The sequence below is a fragment of the Lissotriton vulgaris genome, chromosome 2_1 (assembly GCF_964263255.1).
Source record: "Lissotriton vulgaris chromosome 2_1, aLisVul1.2, whole genome shotgun sequence".
Lineage (NCBI taxonomy): Eukaryota > Metazoa > Chordata > Amphibia > Caudata > Salamandridae > Lissotriton > Lissotriton vulgaris.
Window position 1 is genome coordinate 219,497,299 of NC_141687.1, and position 23,744 is coordinate 219,521,042.

General features: G+C 43.2%; 1 protein-coding gene across 1 annotated transcript in view; it reads left to right on the forward strand.

Moving 5' to 3' along the window:
- The window catches only part of LOC147729871 (uroplakin-3b-like), a 187,924-nt gene that overhangs the window by 108,255 nt on the left and 55,925 nt on the right, over positions 1-23,744 (forward strand). The window contains exon 3 of the mRNA XM_086954045.1: positions 10,253-10,487. Coding sequence (XP_086810171.1) covers positions 10,253-10,487 — 235 coding nt within the window. The remainder of the gene's footprint in view (positions 1-10,252; positions 10,488-23,744) is intronic.

The following is a 23,744-nucleotide window of genomic DNA, read 5'->3' on the forward strand; positions in this document are numbered from 1 at the left end:
GCGATCTCCACCTGCTTCCTGCACCTACGTAAAATAAGGAAGATAAGCAGGCTATTATCCCAAACTGCACTAGTCGAGGTCGTTATAGCCTTGGTTCTATCTCGTCTTGACTATGCTAATGCCACATTCCTAAGACTCCCACTCGGCCTCACCAGGCAACTTCAACTGGTACAAATCCAAGCGGCCAGACTAATTTTCCAACAACCCAGGTGGCAACACGCTTCCCCTCTCCTCAGGAAACTGCACTGGCTCCCTATCCCCCAGCGCTGTGCTTTTAAAGTTGGCTGCCTGGTGTACAATCCCTAAACGGTCGCAGCCCCAAATTAATGAACAACAGCATCTCCAGTTATACCCCCTCACCTAACCTCCGCTCAGCCCATCTCCACCTCCTCACAGTGCCAACATTTAAGCTGAAGCACCAAGGGTGATGCAGGTTCGTGACCCTAGCCCCTCGACTATGGAACTCCATTTCCCTGGAAATTAGACTAAGCACAAACCTGCTCAATTTCTGGAAAGCTCTCAAGACATGGTTATTCACATGTGCCTATAAATGATCTGCCTCAACCGGTGAATGAGCGCTCTACGAAACATTGCTAACATAATATATATATATATATATATGTCTGCTCCAACAATCCCTCCCCGCAATCCTCGGGAAACAGGAGGCAGCACTCCAAAGATAGGTAACACAAAGTTCTTTTAATTTCTCACAAAGCGCTTTCGGCACTCGGCCTTCGTCAGTAATGAGACGCTGGCAACAAACATCTGCTTACATTTAAACACCCGCGTTGCACTGGTAGTAAACATAAAGATAGGACTACCATCACAAATCAAAATTGAAAAAGCGGCGGTCGCCATCTTAGAGTGGTTATACTCGCAATGTGTTAATCGCTTATGCTAACAATAATACTCAAGTGTATATCCAATTATTGAAAAAGCACACTAAGGCTATTATCAACACACAATGCGACTGTATAACTAAGGTCATAGAATCACGCCCTGGATGGGCTTTCAGTCGGCGTCTGCCAATTCAGAGTGGGTGCAATATGCAATTATATCATACAAATATAACAGTGTTAGAGTGATATGGAGATCGAAATTGATCCCAAACGCCATATGGCAACAATATTAACACAAAACTCATAGTCCCACTTTCCTCTTCATGTTATAAAGCCCTAGATGGGCATAAATCAATCATAATATTTGCAACGTATCACAACCCTCAACGGAAAAAATTCATTAGAAATACATTCATCATTCTAATTGAAAACCATTAGAGAACATGAAGCAATGTTACTGTCAATTCAAATCAATTCATCCCAGGTGTACAGCTAGATCCTCATGCATGTTCAGTCCAGTTGGCATTTTACTTAACAAATCTATAATATACCTTGATTCCAACCGCCTTAACTTTAAGAGTCTGTCACCACCCCTGACACTCACAGGGACAGAGTCCAAGCAGAAGAAAGTAAGCAATTCTCTGTTGCGTGCATGCTCTTTATCAAAATGTCTCGCAACAGGATAACTGACATCTGCATTCTGGATCGCTCTCTGGTGTTCTAATATCCTTAGTTTCACTGGATTGGTTGTACTGCCCACATACCTTCTGCCACAAGGACATGTTAGAGAGTACACCACGTAAGGCGTGGTACATGTGAGGAATTTTAGAATTCTCTTAGGCTCCTTTACACCTGGAATGCTGTACTGAGTTACACGTTTGCTTCCCTTGCACGCCTTGCATCGTCCGCAGGGAAAGAAACCTTTCATAGGTTCAATTTTAGGTTTGGGTTTCAGTTCATCATGGTGACTATGGACCAAATAGTCCTTTAGTGCTCTTGCTTTTCTAAATGTAATCAAAGGATAGGAGGGCAGATCTTGCTTGATAACATTATCCGTCATCAGGATATTCCAATGTTTACGCAAAATGCGTTTAATGTCTCCAGAATTCCTTGAATACGTGGTTATTAGTCGGAATTGCCCAGTCTCGGAGTTCTTATCCTTTTCATGAGTTTTATCTTCCAGCAACTTGTTCCTATCAAGGTTCTCAACTTTGCTCAGTGCTTGTTTCAATGTAGTGGCATTGTATCCTCTTGCTTTGAACCTTTGTATACACTCGCCGGCTGCTTTTTTAAACTCACTGTCCTTAGTGTTGTTCCTCCTTATCCTTAAAAGCTCACCATAGGGTATACTATTGACCAAACTCTTAGGATGCCCGCTGGTGGCATATAGTGTTGAATTACCTGCGGTGGCCTTGCGAAAGAGCTTGGTATGCAGATTGCCTCCTTCAATAAAAACAGTCAGATCTAAATAATTCACTTCCTTTTGGCTGATTTCTCCTGTAAACTTCAAGTTATTCTCGTTGTTGTTGAGTACCTCCAGATATTCTTCAGCTAATTCAACTGATCCTTCGATGATGATAAACAGGTCATCTATATAGCGATACCAACATCTCACCAGTTCATTCCATTTGCTGTTGGTATTGGACCAAGCCACCCGCTCCTCCCAGTGCCCCACGAATAAATTCGCGAAGGGCTTTATAACATGAAGAGGAAAGTGGGACTATGAGTTTTGTGTTAATATTGTTGCCATATGGCGTTTGGGATCAATTTCGATCTCCATATCACTCTAACACTGTTATATTTGTATGATATAATTGCATATTGCACCCACTCTGAATTGGCAGACGCCGACTGAAAGCCCATCCAGGGCGTGATTCTATGACCTTAGTTATACAGTCGCATTGTGTGTTGATAATGGCCTTAGTGTGCTTTTTCAATAATTGGATATACACTTGAGTATTATTGTTAGCATAAGCGATTAAAACATTGCGAGTATAACCACTCTAAGATGGCGACCGCCGCTTTTTCAATTTTGATTTGTGATGGTAGTCCTATCTTTATGTTTACTACCCGTGCAACGCGGGTGTTTAAATGTAAGCGGATGTTTGTTGCCAGCGTCTCATTACTGACGAAGGCCGAGTGCGGAAAGCGCTTTGTGAGAAATTAAAAGAACTTTGTGTTACCTATCTTTGGAGTGCTGCCTCCTGTTTCCCGAGGATTGCGGGGAGGGATTGTTGGAGCAGACATTGACGTCGGGTGCACCCCCGACTGGCAGGCACCCGCCATTGAGTGCGACAGGCTGGTGCGAGTGGAGCGGAGATATATATATATATATATATATATATATATATATATATATATATATATATATATATATATATATATATATATATATATATATATATATATATATATATATATATATATATATATATATATATATATATATATATATATATATATATATATATGCTAATGCTCATGTTTATTAAATGAGAACCTCCCTCACCGGATAAGAATTGTGAACCTGCTGTATTCAGCATAATGTTGCCAGCACAAACTCGTTCTGAATGTTTAGGCTCTTGATAATTTGCAATCTTAATTACCTTAATTTACAAGACATAAACTATTCCACAGTGAAATGACCTCCTCCATGCCTCCCAGTTCCCGTCTTCTCTTTGGTGGAAGCAAGAACTGAGGCTCTAGCTGACCTCCTGTGACCTTGTGTAATGTAACTGGTGCTCATGTAAAGAGCTCAGATACCTTCGGTTGAGTACACCAAAATAACACTGCAAACCAAATCAAGCATTGGCATAGTCAATAGGTCTTGCCTGTGGGATCTTATTAGTATTTAGCCATGCAGCACATTATCCTGGGTGCTTAACAGTTACTGTTCTTTAACGTGGAAACATTGACACTAATGTTTGTATAACTGTTAGTCTGAACCCAGATATCTGGAGGAGCTCTCATACGCAAGAGTAACATTTGTGGTGAAATGCTGCTGGTTATGGTATAAGACTTAGCGATGTTCTACTTGTTGGTATTGACAATACCACTGGTACATCAGTGAACAGAATCCGCTTTGAGGTCAAAAGTCTCCTAAAAATACTCAACAAATAAATTCACATCTCTCAGACCGTGCTGCATTTAAAAATGGATGATGTTACAAGACTAAAGCATTCTGATGACCTGCTGCATTAACTACAAAACAGCAAAGAATAGTATCTCACACAACCTGTTTTCAAAAACTGAACACCTCCAGAGGCCAGCAGAATGAGTCAGGGCATCTCCAGACTGCTAGTCAAGAAATACCGAAAAAAACCAAAGAAAAAAAAAACACAGCAGCAAGCATGCGTTAAGAATTGAGAACAACATGCCACTGCATATTAGGCTCACCAGACGATGCATGTAGTTCAGAAAAGAGCTAAAGACAACATCTATTCAAAGAGCACTTCGGTCTTTATTCAGGTTCTCATCTCCAAAAATTCTTGCAGTCCCAAGCAGCTAAGACGCCACATTTTCCCTCCATGTCCAAAGAATGAGTAAATTAAATTAGTTTATAAAGCATGCAATTATGTGGGAAAAGGTGTCCTGATTGTACACAATCTTGAATCGGTTCCCTAACTTCCTATTTATGCAAAGAAGTCTGCTGCAACCAAGGTATGTTTGTCGAGTTTTGATTCCTCCTAAAACTGACGTTTAAGTCTCTGCCAGTACAATGTTTGTCTACTTACCTTATTTTTTAAAGAATCTTGTTTATTGAAAAGGCCTGTGATGACGATTATTAATTTTTTGGACACCCGTACTTGGATAAAGGCCCCTCCTGCTCACCGTTACACTCAGCACCAGCCTCCGAAGTGCACAGACCCCGTCTGACTGGTGAAATACGCGGGACAAACAGCAGCTAGCGCAAAGGAATTTGGAAGGGCCTTGAACGGCCGCCGTGGATTGGCCAGACAGCAGGTTACTGCTCTGCGCCCTCAAACTAGAAGTTGGCCTCTCGTTTTTCCTGTCTCTACCCTTGTTAGACCTGGCACCTTGGCGTGGGTCTCGCTTCCACTTTTGTGCCTTATATGTTTTTGCTGGTTTTAGCTGCTCAGAGCACTGTGCCACTGCCAACCAGTGCCACAGTTCAAGTGCTCCCTGTGTAAATTGCTATATTGATTGAATTCCATGATTGGCTTATTTGGTTTACTGTCAGACCCTAGTACTTGTAACTCCGAATGCTGCTAGTGGGCTTGCAGCACTGTTTGTGCCACCCACAGAAGCGGCCTTGTAAAATGTGTCTAAGGTCTGCCATTGCAGAACCTGTGTGCAGTCTGGTACTCTCATGCTGACTGGGCAAGTGCACCCACTTGCCAGTCCCTAAACCTTCTCTTACCTTCATGTTAGTCACCCCTATGGTAGGCCCAAGGGCAGGGTGCATTGTAAGTATTAGGTAGGACAAGCCCTGATGTGTGTGGCATGTCCTAATAGTGAATTACGCCATTTTCGTTTTTCACTATTGCAAGGCTACCTGTTCTCATAGGCCAGAATGGGCTGTTAGAATTGTTACATTCTATAATCCTAACAGACTCAGGGAACATGGTAGAAATTCGAGTTTAGTATGCCTGAACTCGGAATAAGAAAATACATCTTTTAGTAAAGTTTATTTTAATATTCTGTGTTTGAAAATACCACTTTTAGAAAGTAGGTATTTGCTTGCCTAACTATTTCAGCCCGCCTCTGCTAGGATGTGTATCTGCTGTCTGGGTTCTGTGAGTGACAGGGCTGGGAAATTCCAGCGGGCAGGGCTAGGTAGGCTGGTAGTGAATAGAGAGATTTACATCCAGATGGGTGGGAGGAGTACACCTAGGCTATGAATAGGACTGTGCCTTTCCACCACAATGCTGGCTCCACCTCCTGTGGAGTGTCTGATGTATCTAGCCTTCTCCCTGAATGAAATGTCAGAGTCCTGTCAACAAAGTGCTCAAGAACTGGTTTTGGCTGGGCAAAGGCCCCTTTACCCCAGAGGAACAAAGGATTTAGGGGTATAAGTATTGGGACCCTGCTCCCAAGAAATTAGATCCAGGTTTGACAAGAAGAAACCTCTGCCTGATGAGAAGGAACTGGGAAAGCTGAAGGATGAATACTGTCCCTGACCTGGGGGATTGGCCTGCAGTGATTTCCTTGCTGCTATAGGAGAGGAGAAATACTGAAAGACTTTATTTTCCAACTTGTGCAAAAGATCTCCAAGGGCTTGTGAGTGAGCTTGCCCCCTGAACGAAGTCCCAGGACCAGTGGACTTCATCCGCCTCTAAGAGAGCTGTGGGAAACCCTGTTTTCCGTAGTTGCCGAGGCCGGGAGCTGTGCACGCCTCGTACGATTAACTCGTGTCCTGCAAAGCACCGTATCTAGCCCGTCCAACTCAATAAATGCGACTCTGTGCCACCGTGACTGGCCGACAACGCCGTGTACAATGCTTTGCTTCATCGAATCATCCTGGTTGGAACGACACGTACACTGCCGCTGAGTTCGAGCCTGCTGATAGCACCTGAAAGGAGGGTACGCTTCGCACATCCGCCTCGCACCGCATCCAAAACTGAACATCGCGGCTCTCAAGGTACGGCTCGTATGCCGCAACGTAAATAGATCGCACCGCACCAAGCACTGTCCCCTCAAGCAACGCGACTGCGCCCAACGACTCGTAGCCACGAAGTCAACTAGCGGTAGCTCGCACCGTGACAGGAGGACATCGCCACGTACAACGCTTTCTTTTTCATCGCCCCGTCCGTGCCGGACACACCAAGCTAAGGTACTGTGTACTGTGTAGGACTCGCACTGCATTTTTGTACGCATCGGACCGGAGCATCTGCTGCGCTTGTTAGACTCTTTTGGGCATTTTTATCACCGTGAGAGACGAACCAAAGAGTACCATTCGCACAGAACTTTAAGAATACGCTTTTAACAAGAACTCTTGATTGCTAACAATATTGTGGATTATTTTTGTCATTATTTGTTCTTGTGCTAAGCCTTTATAAAAAAAGCTACCTATTTTTGATAAAACCTTGTGTGGTGTTCATTTGTAGTGTTGTCACTGGGTTACTGTATGTGGTCACAAATGCTTTACTTATATCGCCTCTGAACTAGCCTTGACTGCTCGTGCCACTCCGCCTAGAGGGTGAGCAGGGGTTATTTTGAGAGGTTAATTCCCTTGCCCTGACTAGAGGAGAGGGTCCCTGCTTGTCACAAGTACCTACCTATGCCAACCAGAGACCCCCAATTCTAACAACCCTCATCTTCATAAACTACGCGGTCAACCAGCAATACCTTCCACTGCTAACCAAGGCTGTGTTACCTCTGACTCCCTCGCCCAGTAGCAGTGTATCAATAACCCTGTCCTGAGGTGGGCACCCTACGCCACATTTCTCAAACACCACTGACTGTCCCTTCACCCAGCCGCTTGCATCCACCCCCAGCCCCCTCCCCCGTGGCGTCCGATCCCACGTCCAGCACACCCTTGCTCGCCCCTTCCACCCTCAGTACCTTACCCAGCAGCAGCAGCTTGACCTCATTTGCCGTCTTCTCGCAGAGGGGAGATCCACTGAGCCAGAACTTTTTCAAAGTATGCGGCGCAGACGCCCTGATGCACGAGAATGTACGTACGTCTCACATACATCTTGATGCACAAGATTTAAGACAAACGTACATCGGACTCCCTCACCCAGTAGCAGTGTACCAATAACCCTGTCCTGGCACCCTACGCCACATAGGTAGTGGGCGATGGGAGCGGTCTAAGACTCAACTGCCATCTTGGCCGTCCAGGCCACGCCCCTTCAGTCCCATTTAAATAGTCCTATTGCACAGAGGGATGTTGAATTCACTGTCTGGGTGTTAGGACCGGTTCAGATATGCTCCTTCTCCTTGTACATCTCTCCTCTGCATTAAGAGTTTTTGCTTCAGGTGATATTTGTCACAGCAGGTCGTGACAAGTGGTGCCCCATGGGGCAATCACATGTGAAGACCTAACATCTAGCAGCCATCTGCCTTTGACAGTAGCACATCTGGGAGAGCCACAAGAGCAAGCTCTGTCAGGACAATTCCCTTTGCACAACAAATCTGCATCCCTCCATCTTTGCAAATTGTGGTTCCCCGGAAGATACAGTCAGCAGGCCGTACCCTGTCGCCTTCCTCCCACACCTTACTTACTATCTAATACTAAAGACACAGCTTAAGAATACCAGCAATGCACCAAGGTTGCAAGACGCAAGCTCACTTTGTGGTCCTAGGATTTATGGTAGGTGAGATGGATATTGCTAGTGAATCAGACTATTCCTCCCATCCGCACTGGAGCAGAGAAGCGAATATTTAAAAGTAGTTGATGCCCCAGAAAGCTCAATGAAATTTGGGGACCATGGAAGAGGTATTATGGGCTAGATGTGGAAGCGCCAGAACATTCCCAACTGTAAGGACTTCCGGGTGGGAGAAATACCAGAAGTGTACAGTTTGTAGGTATTGTAGCATGGGGACTCGAGGGAGACTGTACTTTGCTACTGTGTACATTGTGCTTAAAATTATTCGTTAGTCAAATGTGGGAACCTGGCCATCCTGATCTACCGAGTGCTACAAATCATTGTAAGTTTGTCACATGAAAGTGCTTTGTCCAGTATTTATTTAAAGTAAGAAAAGAATAACCTTTGGCGTAGTCAGTGCGTCAATGGCCCTAAGGCTAATCAAAGGAAGTAAATGAGTCCCCTGGCCGCTTAACTGTGAAATACAATATTACGGTTCAGTGGACCCCTGAGGCCTCTGGGCCCCGGTGTCACTGCACCTGCTGCACAATTGGAAGCTACGCCCTGGATATTACATAAATTGGAAGAGAGGGGTTAGCAGGGCATTTAGGTGAGTGGCAGGCAAGATGGAACAGGGTGTGCACTAGACAAAGGGGGATAGGGCAGGAGGTTGTGTTGGGCACACGTGGTGACTGAGCAAGGGGTGGGGTTTTGCTGTGCGAGCAGTGCTTGGGCAGTGAGAACTGTGGAGAGCTTTCAGGCAAGTTAAAACAGGTAGCTCAAGGGTTACACAGCTACACGGCGTAGCATGCAGAGTAGCGTTTTAAGCTCTTTAAGTATGGAGGAAGTTGATTGGCAGATTCAACAACCATACCTAAATCCCTACACACGACTGTCACTCGCACCTTTCTTCACAAGTGACATCATTTACATGAGCGACAAGCAAGGGAGCAGCCAGAAAATTAAAATACCTCCCACTGAGATCCGTACCTCATGCCGTTGGGTCAGGGAAGAGTTACCCACATTGTATGAGGTTCCTTCATCCCAACTTTTGACCATCTATCTCGATCTCATTTAAGCCTTTCATGCATCCATCCATCCATTTTTCCATGCTTCCATCTGTCCTTCCTTTACCATACTGTCCATCCACCTTTTTATCAGTACTCCTCCACCTATCCTTCAATTCTTCCAGTTACACTTCCATTCATTCATACTTTGCCCTTCCATACATCCCTTTTTCGTCCATACATAATTTCACACTCCTATTATCAATGTATCCATCAATCCAAACTTCCTTTCATCCAGCCACCCATTCATCCAGCCATTCATCCAGCCTTTCGTCATTGCAGCCATTCTTTCTTTCACCAAACTATTGAAAGCTGTTTTACATTTACTCATCAGTCCATTCAACCTTTCATCGATCTTTTTTTAAGATGTTGGCCCTTCCTTCTTGTCACAGTTTCTTTCTTCTTTTCATATGTTCTTCGTTTCGCTCTTCCTTTCAGCCTCCTCTCTCACACTCTCAGTAGCAGAGCCAGTGTAATGTGGGTCCTAGTGCAAAGAAGGAAATGGGCCCCCGGCTGCCAATCGAAAGGTAAAAGACAGAAATAAGCAGGGTTCGGTGCGTAGCTTATGCCCCTGGGCCCTGGTACCACTACACCTGCTGCACCAGTTGAAGCTACGCCCCTGCACACTCTTCCCTTCTCTTTCTCTCACCTCTTGGGCGTCTTGTACTTTGATTGGCTTCCCATCCCTGACCGTATATATGGTTCTCCATTTGTGTTTTTTAAGAGCGTCATTCAGCAGAGCTGCAGACAGAACGGGCCACTGGCCACAGGAATATTTCCAGCTCATATTACTCCCATGGCTAGGTTAGGTCTTGGCGAGAGATGACGTATGCATGTGCATTTTTGGTGTGTATATTACACAAATTGTTTGATAACAGTTTGCCCAGGGAGTTGCACTGGCAGTCTGAGCTTCAAGAAAAAAGAGAAAACTATATTCGCCAGTCATACTATTGCAAGAGATATATTCAAATTTGGTGCCTACAGCTTTAAGATTCTTTAGGGTAACCAAGAATCCTGCCTGTGTACTGACCCCAACATAAATTAAAGACGTTTCTCCCCATTTCTTTTTGGACAGTTTCAACAACTATCTCGTTTGGCACAATTACACCACTAACAGTTGGAACAATGTCATACAACAAACTTGCAACTCAAGGGTTCTACATCACCTTGAAAAACACGGCAAACAACTACAAATGCCCTGGCCTAAACGACAACTTCTCTCTGCTGCGTATTGGCAACGACGCCTCTTGCGGGCAAGACCCAAGCGTAGACTTCTGCAATGGCCCCTTGCCGCCAGGTGCTTCTCTCAGGTACGTATCACTTCATCTCTTAACTAACTGCTGCGATTCAACACACAACACATATATCCACGGTGCATGATGAAAACCCTGCGCCCCGCCAGCTCGCTACCGGCTGGCAGTAGGGTGTGTGCCAGCGCTTTGGATGGGCTTCTAGCTCGGAAGACACATTTAGGAACTCATAATAATTGTAATGAGATTGGCTAATATCTGTTGGCTGGCAGCAGCCCTGAAAAAATGTTGTGTGAATGGGACATCAAATCCAATCGGTAAGTGCTAGGAAGCGCTAAAAAGGGATTGCCTTGCGCCTAAAATTGGGAGGGATCATAACAGCAATGTATCTGTTGACAACATAAAAAAAAGATAGGTCTTTTCTGGTTAATAAACAGTATTGTTATAAATCACGCTGCACACCCGATGCCCTCGCTATGGGTTCTATGGGACCACCTACCACAACTGCATGAATAATGGCGTAGCCTGGATGAAGGACAACTGTCGGACCCCCCCCCCCCACACCAAAAGACCACGCCCGCAATCGCGGCATCATCCTGGACGGCAAACTCACGTGAAATGACAGATCAACACAATCTCCTCTGCCTGCTTCCAACCTCTCCGCATGCTCCGAAGAATTTTCAAATGGCTCCACACAAGCACGAGAAAACCAGGTACGCAAGCCCTAATCACCAGCCAGCTGGACTATGGCAACACACTGTACGCAACAACCACCACTGAACTTATGAGGAAACTCCAGATGATACAGAACTAAGGGCCCGATGAAGGTAAAGCTCATTTACCGACTCTAGAATACCGAATTTTACCGATTCGGTATTCTAGTTTCGGTAAATGAGATGTAGGGAACAAATCGGTAATTTTTACCGAATCGGTATGATTCGGTAATGACCGAATCGGTATTTACTGATTCGGTAAATGCCATTGATTCCTATAGGCCTTGAAGCCCATAGGAATCAATGTCAATTACCGAATCGGTAAATACCAATTCGGTAAAATTACCGATTTGTCAAGGGGGACAGTGTGTCACTTTGACACCCTGTAGCACCCCTGATTCTGGCTTGTGTGCCATGTGACACACATACATGCCCTTAGGGCATGTATGTGAGCCACATGGCACAGGTGTATATGCACAGATGTGCATGTACACTGGAATTCGTTATTTACCACGAAATATTATTTCGTGGTAAATAACGAATTCTTAAGGGCCTGTGGCACTGTTTTCAGTGCCACCTATATCAAGATTTACCGAATCGGTAAATTTACCGATTCTGTAAAATTGAAGCCCCCTACATCTAAAACTCCAAATACCGGTCGGTAACGGCCGAAATCGGCCGTTACCAACCGGTATTTGGCCGCCTACATCTGGCCCTTAGCGCCAGACTGTTCCTCAACCTGCGTAAATGGACCAACATCGCCCAACACCTGACAAACCTGTACTGGCTTCCGGTCCAAAAAAGATGCCTATTTATGTTACGGATACATGCCTACAAAGTCCTCCATGACCAAGCACCAGCATACATGAACCACAGCCTGAACTTCCACCAACCACCAGAAACTTTCACTCCACTGCCCTCGCACAGACACTGTGCATCGGTCGCAGTCACAAGGGAGGCTGTCCCTGCTTCCAATTTGCCACCAATTCCTGAGCACCCTCCCTCTCCACCTCCGAATATCGCCCTTGCTGACAGACTTCAGGTGGGGACTCAAGGCCTGGCTATTCGAATAGCGCTACAACACAGCGCCTGGACACCCTCATGGGTGATAAACTGTGCTCCACAAGAACTGATTGATTGATTGACTAAAGTAAGAGGCTGTTAACCCCACACCTCAGAATGACCATACTACTTGGTGTCAGAAATTCCAGGTGTGCCTGGTCTTTCAATACTGAGTCAACAAGTCAAACAAACTGGCTTTCAACTTTTTCTTGAATATCATCTCTTTTTCGACCACCCAGCCAGAGCCAGGTGGCTTTCACATTTATAAATAAGTAAGGCATGCAGTACTGAACTGAATAGATCCAGTGTAGAATTCCAAATGGGGTCCTTTTTGCTGAGCAAAGTTATAGCATTGATGGCTGCATTTTGTGCTTAGAAACATACCACAATAAAGCACATTGCAGGGGTCCAAGTGTCTCTCAACACAAAATGTTCTCTGTAAGGTATGGACATTAACATTGGCTTGCTTAGTTGACGGATCAGCTCCTGAAACTAAGTATACATGAAGTGATAAGGAGGTTTCAGCATCAATCACTACACCAAGTTTCGCAGTGTCTTTGTGAATTGCACATCTAAGCCAAGAAGAATGGATGGCTTAAGTGAAGCTAGTGTAGACCTCCCTTCCGTACTACTGTTAGTGCTAATCCTAGTTTTAGAGATATTTAGCGCCATGAAACCGTTGGGTGTAAGTGCGCTTTATAAGAATTTTTAACATAACATGCAATTTGTGATCCTCCAGGTATGGATGTAGCCTGAGATAGGTCAGGCAAGAACCTTAAAAAGACCTGGGTGTTTACAGTTGATGACTGGACTGCCCTTGAAAAGACTGAAAATTGACTAAAGGTATAGACTAAAGAAGGTAAACGATGAAGAGGATCCCATAGCGAACACACAATCTAGACTGCTGATCTCTGATGTAAAGGAACCATTTGCTCTGCTAGGACCATTTTCTGAGAACGATTGGAATCACCTTTACTATAGTTCTGAAGTTCCTAGTTCTAATATAATGGACCGGTGCACCAGTAAAATGCGATGGTTCACCCTATCAAATGACCGTAATAGTTCCACGAGAAGAAGCAGAAAGCGACATTCAGAATGGTCAAGCGCACAAGAGATGTGGTTTCATACATCATGGACCTTAGACTACATTATGTAACTAAGAGCCTCATTGGTATATTAGCAGTCAGCCCTTCCTTTCTTCAGGGGGACAGAGTAAATTACTCAGTTGCCCTAAAGGAGGACCACCAAATTTTGAAATGTCTGTCAGCCTGCCGAACATTTCAGGCATTGACAGGAAACGTCTTGACGGTGCTTCTTGTCAATGCATTGCAACTTTGGTGGATCGCTTCGTCAAACATGATGGAGCCATACATCAAAGTTTGTTTTTTGTTATGTTCAAAAAGAAAATCCCAAAGCAGGATTTCGTTTTTGAAAAAAAAAAACAATGACCCCCCTCACTGTGAGAGTTTCTCTCATGGCGAGGTGGACATTGTGCAATTTTCAGTGCCCCTTACTGCAAGGTTTCTTCCTGGTGGAGACAGGAATTGAAAAATGGCTATATGCCGGCTCATCTAAATTAGGTGGGCGGGCATATAGCCAAATCTCTGTCGGGCCATTGAAGGAGTTTGACCATGTCGGAGATGGAGCAGTCTCCACTGCCATCAAACTATGATGTGCCCACATTTAAATTAAGTGTGTGGACTATAGTCTTGGTGGGAAGGAAATTGTTGCTACCCACTCTACCACGATCTAAATTGCGCCCTAAATCACAAAAAGTAAGTTGGTGGTGTTTGGATGCTTCTTAGGGAGACAATTATAATCAGATTGCTTTCAGCCTCAATTGCCCTAATGAAGGGTGCCACAAAATTAATTCCAAGCTGATGAAATGTCAGAATGTTATTCCTTGAAGAGTTATCTAGCTGTTAATATACTCTTTAATATCTGTTATCCCAGTATACCTGCCCTTTTGTGACATGAAATGCCTACTTCCCAACCCTTCTGGGTTAAGGCCGTAGGCTACCACCTTTTGGCAGTCCTACGGTCTATCGATTACAGCCTCGGACCCCACAGTTTTTCGTGAGGCCTTGGCATCTGCATCTCCCTGCCCCATCTCCATTAAAATAAATAATAAAAAGCATTGGCCTAGCCAATATTGCATAGGCGAGAACTATTGGCTTTGTCAATGTGTTTTAGCAATGTGGTAGGGACCAAAAAACTATTGCCCTAGACAAAACTGAAAACCTCAAGCAAATGCTCCATATACAATCTACTCACTTAAGCGTACACATCCATAAAGTGAGAGATCAAAACACGGGAGACCATACAGTTCTCTGGGTGGGAGACTTCAATTGTGCCATCTGCCCATTTTCTGAGTTAGGTTTGTGCGGCCTTGCAGATCGTGAGGAGGATGGCCCTTTCCACTTCTCACACACCAATCTGGGGTCTCTCCTTAACAGTATTATATTTTCTTTTGATCTCATCTTCATTAATCAGGCATGCTCTCCCCCAGTTCCCTTTGCCCCAACATATAATGGGAGAGGCTGTGAAACCACAATTGACTTTGCACTGATATCCCCCACTAAACCCAATTTTATAACTTTTTGGGAGATAGGGGATGACCCAATGAGTGACCATTACCCTATTACCTTTGGGGTTAGGCTCCCAGTGGAGAAAGCAAAGGAATCTAGCGGCCCACTTTATCCACTAGAGGTCACCTTAACAAAGATAAATGGCTATGTGTTAAAGTGGGAGAAACTGAACCCCACAATCTTCTTTCACAACCTTATATCATCCTGCTTTGCAGACATATTTGTCTGTTTAGAAGAAGATATTGATCCTAAGGCGATTATGGCAGCTTTCGCTAATATTCAGCAGTACATAAAAGATGTTTTAACCAAGAGCCACAAAAAGAATGGGAAATACGCATCCGGGTGGTTTGACTCTAGGTGCACAGCTGCTCTAAAGAATTTGAAGAAAGCTTTAAACGCCATTCTGAAAAACAGGGTTCAAATTTCCCAGGCCAGACGAGAGTATAAGAGAGAAATCAATCTCCGGAAAGCAACTATGAAAAGGGAGGCCTGGGAAGCTTTGGGGGAAGCTGCCAGGAATAAGGACACTAACCTCTTCTGGAAAGTGATAAGATCAGTATACAACACAAAAGACACTGACAATTGCATAGATGTAGCAATCACGGCAGAGCTCTGGGTAGAACACTATGGCAAACTCTACACCAACAGCCAGGGGGACAACCAGAATCAACAAAAGGCACTCTTATCCTTGAATAAATTTACGCAGGACTATCAGTTAAGTGATCCCCCAGTTTCCCCATACCCAATCGACTTGGTCTTTACCACCCTAGAAGTTGAAAATGCGATCAGGGAAAGCCCTTCAGGGAAAGCCCCTGGCCCGGACCACACACCAGTGGATGTCTATAAAACAAATCTGGAATTTTGGGCTCCCCTGTTAACTAACGTTTTAAATATGGGAAACAAATGCGGCTTAATTAACACCTGGTCAGACGCTATTGTGGTGCCCATCTTTAAAAAGGGAAGTAGGGACGATCCTGCGTGCTTCCGTCCTATATCGTTATTGGACGGCCTCATGAAAATCGCAGGAAGGATCGTCCTTAAGAGAATTCAGCACTGGGAGACAGGAAAAAAGGTCATCTCGGAACTCCAATATGGCTTCCGAAAGGGATTGGGTACCCAGGAACAATGTTTAAACCTGTCCTTATTGATGTCCAAATATACTGAGGCCAAAAAAGGGGACCTGTTTGTTACATTTGTTGACCTTAGCTCAGCATTTGATTGTGTGGATCATCTGCAGCTCTGGTCAACATTGGAGCTTATTGGGGTGGATCCTACCATCGTCGTATTTATAAAAGAACTGTACAGAGATGCCGGTGCCAGAGTGAGGTTCGGGACCCAGGGGCAATGTACTCAGAAATTTGCCATAAATAGAGGGGTTAGGCAAGGCTGCATACTTGCGCCCCTTCTATTTAGCTTTTATATCAACTCTATTGTAGAGCATTTAACAAATCTGCCAAGTGACTATCCAGCTGTCAATGGTAGGCCTGTACCCATCCTATTATATGCCAACGACGCGGCAATTATGTCTAGGACTAAGGTAGGGCTGCAGAGAGCGGTAAGAGAATTTTCATCCTACATGGGGAAAAGAAATCTGAAAGTGAACATCTCTAAAACTTTCTCCATGCCGTGCACCCAAAAAAGCAAAAGGCCACAATGTTCGATATATCTTGACGAGCAAAGAATTGAGAGTACAGACACTTTTTGTTACCTGGGTGTTGTTTTTGAGAGGAAAGGAGCCTGGAAACATGCAGTATCTGCTAGGAGGCTTGCCTTTACCCGTGCTATTGGGGCCCTGAGAACTTTTGCAGCTAAAATCGGGGGCAAACCAACTGCTGAGATGATACAGCTCTACCAAGCCAAGTGTGTAGCGACAGTCACCTATGGAGCAGGCCTATGGGGCTTTGAAGATGTGTCCTCACTCCAAATTTGTGAGAATCTTTTTATTCGCTACTTATTAGGTGTGAGTAAATCTACTTCAACCTTTATTACTCACATTGAGACTGGCCTCAAATACCTTAGCGACACCATAAAGCTATCACCGTGTTTGCTTTGGCACAAAATCTGGACCACTATGGAATGCCAATTTAATAGAGAACTCATCACGGATTGTATGAACTTGGATGCTGCATCCAAAATCAAATGGCTGCGACACGTCCGGTTGATGCTCTCTAAGATTGGACATCCTGAATACTATGACGACCCAGAGTCCTTACAACATTTGTCTAGGTCAGCTCTCAAAAAACTTTTAATCACACACCTGGAAGGCGTTAGATGGGACACTGAGAAACTCAAAAATACTACCCTGAGTTACCAAATAATCACCCCCATCGAAGGTTTGCAATTGTATCTCAGGACTGAAACTGCACCTTATCCCCGTATGCTTCTTACCAGGCTGCGTTTAGGAACTTTCTTCTGTATGGTCACTCTTCCAAAACAAAATGATTGGATTTCGCCGAACCTAATTTGCCCATGCGATGATCATTCATCACAAAGTAACATTCATATTATGTTCTTCTGCAATCTGTACTCTGCCCCAAGGAAATTGTACCTCTTACCTCTTCTTAAACACTGGGGCATAAGAACATGTAAAACCGCTTATTTGAAGTTACTCCTGTTAGATGAGGTGTATGTCATCTTTGTCGTTTCCCGCTTTTTAATGTCAGTGATGAAATACAGAAATTCTATGCTGTAAGCCTTACATGTTTAAATTTTATTAGACGCTTTAACATGAGGCCGATTGCCGTAACTTCATCATCGACTTTTTTACATATGGAAAACTGTTTTATAGATTCTTATAAATGTTTCGATGGGGAAAACTTTTTAAATTTGTTGTATAAAATGTACTTGTATGCTTTTATGATTTTATCAGACAAATCGAATAAAGCTAAATTTGAATTTGAATTTGAATTTAAGCGTATATATAAAATGCAATACAAGTGAATACTTCAGCAAATTAGAAAAATATATAACTATAAATATATAACTTGAACCTTATGATAATAAAATTGTCATTTAAAATTTCATATACACAAACATGTATGCACATAACAGCCACATATACACATGATAATACTTTCTGACAACAAAATTAGTATTTCCAAGAATACACATCTACTTTCTTGTCACTAGATGCCCATGAATGAAATGTAAAACATATCAGGACCACCAGTGCACTGTAGATTGTGCCTCCAGTTTCCATCAATGCATTTCGGTGGAAATAGCTTAGAAAATACACTGGGCCTCACTGTTGCATTGCTACGACAAAAAGGCGCTGCAACAGTTTTCAGTGCACCCTCCTTCGAAAGGATGGATGCGCCGTATTTAATGTACCGCACTCCATGTTGCAAGGAAAGACAGATATGTCAGGAATCCTGACGTATCTGTCAGTGCAAAAGTCACACATTGCTGAAGTTGTGTCGCATGCATTACGCAACTCCAGCAATGTGTGGGGGAGGCCTATCTTCAATGCACTGCATCACCCATATGCCTGCCATGAGACAGGCGTAAGGCTTTGATTCAATGGCGTCCTAGATTGGCGCACTGAAATCTTATAGATTTCAATTCTCCACTTCTACAAGGCTTTAATACGGGGAAATGCCTACCCTCTATACATTATACCTGGCGCAGGTATAATGTGGCGCAGGGGTTTACAAAATGACGCATATGCCTAGATGCGTCCCTTTGTAAATAGGGCGCAACGGGCGCGTTTTTACGCTGCCTGTGCATCACAAAAAGTGACGCACCAGAGGCGTAAATTGTCGCAAGGGATCATAAATAAACCTCACTGTTTTCAGGACTACAATATGGAAATTTCCTCCCCAATACAATCTCATATGATATCTATAAAAACATAATAAATTACATTACAATAAATCATGACACAAGATTTAAACAATAAAATGTATGTTACATTCACAATACAACACCACAACAGCGTAAAATAGATATTATTAGTGAATTCTTTATAAAATAAATTTAGAAAATCATTTTAAGATTCAACACCCTCCTTATAAGTAGCAACAAGTCCCGGGCACACGTGAACAAGGTGTCAATCAAATGAAAGTTCATAAAAAGTTCCAAACATAAAAGTCTCAAAGTGTATATCCTCTGTAAATTCTTGTTGTTTATTCAAAGCATATATATAAGAAGAGGGAGAGACCCCACTGGCCAAGAGACAGGGTACCACAACAAAGTGTAAGAGGAGATTCTCTTGGACATGCGCACCTTTTTAAATCCAACATCCAGCCAGCAACCATGTGTTTCAAACACACCTATACATCCATAACCAGAATAGGGGGAAAAGTTAGAATGTATAATGACAAGGAAACAGCTGTGTATAACAGAAAGATAAATAACCCCAATGTATACATTAAAAACACAGATGCAATTTATTACATAGTGTACCAAAAAAAATACAAATAATAAAAACAATCCAATGCATATATTACAAATAAAAACTACCCAGAGAGACAGGGCAAATGTGAATCAATAAAACATCAAGATTGGTTCTTTAGCACAGGAATCAAATCATAAACACCATCAGTCTTTTAAAACATACTCTTTGATAGACATGAGGTAGTTCCTGGAAGGCCTGGTAGGGCTTGTGCTGAAAATGCCTCTCTGCACTATACACAGAGACTTGAACCATAAGACAATTAGTAGAAGACTAGAAGAGAGTGATTTATTTCATGTGCCTGAGTCTGGGAAAGCGGTCTTTAGTCACAGTCCCAATCATAAACACCATAAGTCTTTTAAAACATAATCTTTGATAGAAATGAGGTAGTTGGAAGTAACTACAAAGAGAATTGGTGTTGACGCATTTCGGTGGTGACCAATGATTAAGGTGCCACCTTCTTCAGGTCATATATATTTGTCTCTCTCCAAATCGAATAAAATATAGTCAACCTAATAAAATAGAAGGATAACTATAAAACAACATATACTTCAGTGCATTTAATATTAAAAAAAACATGCAAAGGCCATTAAACTGGTCAGATCCCCCTAAAGCCAATAGCACTAGAGAATCCAGACAAAAAAATTCTGTTACATCACATTACATTGGTTCAAGAATATACCCCCTCAATTGACACGGTATTCCAGTCTGTTAACAGAGAATATATGCACAACTGTTTGCAAAAATAAAAAGGAGTAAAAGAAAATAGGGGAGATTTTTTTGTATTTAGGACAAGGGTCACAATTATACACCATCCCACACGTCACTTTATTGATTCTTCAATCCATATAAACCAACAAGTTGGCTCTGTTGATACCAACAACCCCAGTTCATACTGTATAATTTTTCCCACTCTGCAACATACAAACCCCTAGGCAATACTAAGAGTCAACTAGTTTGTTGAATAATCCGTGTCATCAGACTACCTACCACTGATCGTGTTTGAAAGAGACTCTGATCTCTCCTTCCCGGGTTATAAGCATAAAACGCAGTCCTTCAGGTCCACCGTAATTTAAAAAGCTGATGAATGCAACTCCTATTAAAAGGGGTAACAGAAATATTCCCTTTAAGACATGTATCGTGTGCACAACAGGGTTTATTTGTGATATCACCTGACATGGCCTACAATATCTCACTCACCTCTAATACTTCATAGATGGAGTGGACAGTAGGGACTGGTGAACTATACTGTGGGATCCAGTCTGATTATTCCAACATAGATCATGGAAATGCCCTCCTAGAAAAACATAGTCAAAACACAGCATAAGGAGTACTGAAAAATACCATTTTGTTTAAAAAAAAACAAAAGAAAAAACATTAGTCTAACCCTAGGTTACTATATTCCTATTCAAAAGGCTGGCTCATTTATCATTTTATAATTCCATAACATTAATTTATAAAGCGTTGCCATCAGGGGATTATGTTAAAAACCCCACATGCTTCATATGGAAGTTCACCCTTATTCAAAGACACTCTATAGGGTTATCAATCACAATAGAGGGTTACGTGAATCTCACCAGAAAGCCACGTTGATCAATCCCTTCTCTGACAAATCTCGTGATGCATTTGTAGTGTGAATCACGTTGCATGGCTTAAAACCCTCTGCTCGCATAGATCATTAAGGGGAGAGCTAGGCCGCTAGTTCAAGCAATGACAACTGCCTCATTTTTAACAAAGGGACGATAATGTTGAGTATAGACCAGAAAGTACTGGAAGATATATAATATGCTGCTAATACAGGCTACGCAGTGCGCTTTGGTTAAACAAGGTGGAGTTATATATAAACAAACTGAGTAGGGCACAACTTCTTGTAGGTGCACTATAGCGTGGACAACGCTCACCTGAGCGTTGGGACAACCGGGGGGAGATTATTTGAGTATTTACCCCTGCACTGCTCCCCAAAGAAAAGCTCCAGCATATATATACTTGTAAGCCCATTATTTAATTAAAACTCGTGAACTGTTCGGTTTGATAATACATGAAACTCTAAAATGTCCACGTTATAGTGCACCTACGAGAAGTTGTGCCCCACTCCGTTTGTAGGGACACCTACTGCGATTGCTGGTTCAACGATAGAGGGACACCTATTGCGATTGCTGGGGTTAACAATAGAGCACACCCGCTTCTAGAACTACGGATCACCCTCCGTTTCACTCACAGCAGCTAACAGCTTCTAGCGCTTTAGCCGTCCTTCATGATATCTCTAACACAGAACCTCAGCGTATTCGTTGAAGTTCTCCAAATAAGAGGGATCTCCACAACAATTGAGTGATATTAACTTGACTTACTTGATTTTCGATTACCTTAGACAATCGCGCTTTGACATATCAGCCTGTCTTTACCTTTCGGAAGATGGCATTACGTGCTTACTAGTTCTTTTGAAGAACACAGATGTTGATCTTTGATAATTCAGGATCATCTTTGACCAGCCGGGTTGGGATTATCACCGGCAGAGCATTTCCATGATACCATCACCACTTTCTTTAAGCCCTGAGGAAGTCGCGGAATAACTCCCATATAGCGACAAAACACGTGTAGGCTGGTTTCGTGGTTTGCTTTGAATAAACAACAAGAATTTACAGAGGATTGAACTTTCAGACTTTTATTTTTGGAACTTTCATTTGATTGACACCTTGTTCATGTGTGCCCGGGACTTGTTGCTATTGACTCTGTGTATGGTTTCCTTACACACACATCAGGGTTTTAGGGAATTATCCCCTGGCTTGGTGGCACCGTACAAACACCATCTTCTAACACTACCGTACATAGGGCAGTGTGCCTTTTTCTCCTGAATTACTTAAAAACCCTCTGCATACATTATACCCTCCTTATATGTGAAAACTACATCGATCTAACATGCTATGGTATTAAAAAAACAACATTCATCTAACGAAGGCACTCAGATCGGCATACTATATTTCCACTCCCATCTCCTTGCAGCCATCATACATGGTAAAATAACTAACACGCATGTATCCAAACAATTTTATATCTCTGGATTTACTCACTGTCTGTTTCTACCATCAACAGTGATGATGTATGCCTTCCGGTACACTTAAAACAAACTACGCAATCTAGTTTATCCAGTCACAGTTTAAAAGAACCTGTATGGTGTTCTACAGGCACAACAAAAGCACTCAAATAATTGTCTGTATTAAAACCCCAATGAGACTATTTCCTTTTTTAACTCCATTGTCTCACCACTATATACCTAGAGTATCAATCACCATGGATTCCTTAAGGTTTTGTAAGGGACCGCTATTTATGGGAGATTACTGTAATCAATCCTTTGACATGGTGAACATCCAATATTGAGTGGTGTACCAGCTCTATAAAATCAACACTGCTCCTATTAAATACAGTGACACACAAATATACCCCACCGCCTTTCTCAAAAGGTGCCCACCACCTTTAGCACAGTCTCCACTCCTAACAATGTAAAAGACGGACTCACTCAAGTTCACCTCATAGTGTCGTAGAGTGGAGTGGGCATATAGTGTTGTAGAGTGGAGTGGAATAGAGTTGAGTGGGAATAGAGTGGAGTGGAATGGCGTAGAGTGGAGTGCAATAGAGTTGAGTGGAGTGTTGTAGAGTGGAGTGTCGTAGAGTGGAGTGGGATAGCGTTGAGTAGAGTACATGGGTGTGGAGTAAATTGTTGAGGAGTGACATAGAGTGGAGTGGCGTAGAATGGAGCGGAGTGTCATAGAGATGAGTATCTTACAGTAAAGTGGCGTAGAGTGGCATAAAGTGGAGTGTCGTAGAATGGAGTGTCTTAGAGTGGAGTGGCATAAGAGTGGAGTGCCATAGAGTGAAGTGGAGTGGCATAGAGTGAAGAGGCATAGAGTGTCATGAAGAAAAGTGGAGTACAGTGGAGTGGAGTATAGTGGTGTAGAGTGGAGTGGAGTAGAGAGGCATAGAGTGGAGTGGAGTTGAGTGTCATAGAGTGGAGTAGCGTAGAGAGGAGATTCTGCGCCAAAAACGATCTAGCAGCGCTACCTGCTAAAGGGACATCAAAACTGGTGTTATTGTCAGCTGTTTGAAGCTTTTTAATTGAAAAATCGTCATTTTTAAAAAATTGTTATTTTCATCCTGTAATGCAGACAGCACACCCCTAGGCCTCCTGCACGCATTTTCGCCAGCATTTCACGGCTCTAGCGGCCGTTTTTGTGCTTTATTGGGCTTTCTTTGGGGATAGTAAAATCTTTACACGGCGGCCATCTTGAGTGTGGCCCAGAGCGGTGAGAGCGCTCTAGTGGACCCCATAAAAGGAGCCCTGTGTCAGCGCTCGCGAGATTCTACGCCAAAAACGATCTAGCAGCGCTACCTGCTAAAGGGACATCAAAACTGGTGTTATTGTCAGCTGTTTGAAGCTTTTTAATTGAAAAATCGTCATTTTTAAAAAAAAATTATTTTCATCCTGTAATGCAGACAGCACACCCCTAGGCCTCCTGCCTGCATTTTCGCCAGCATTTCACGGCTCTAGCGGCCGTTTTTGTGCTTT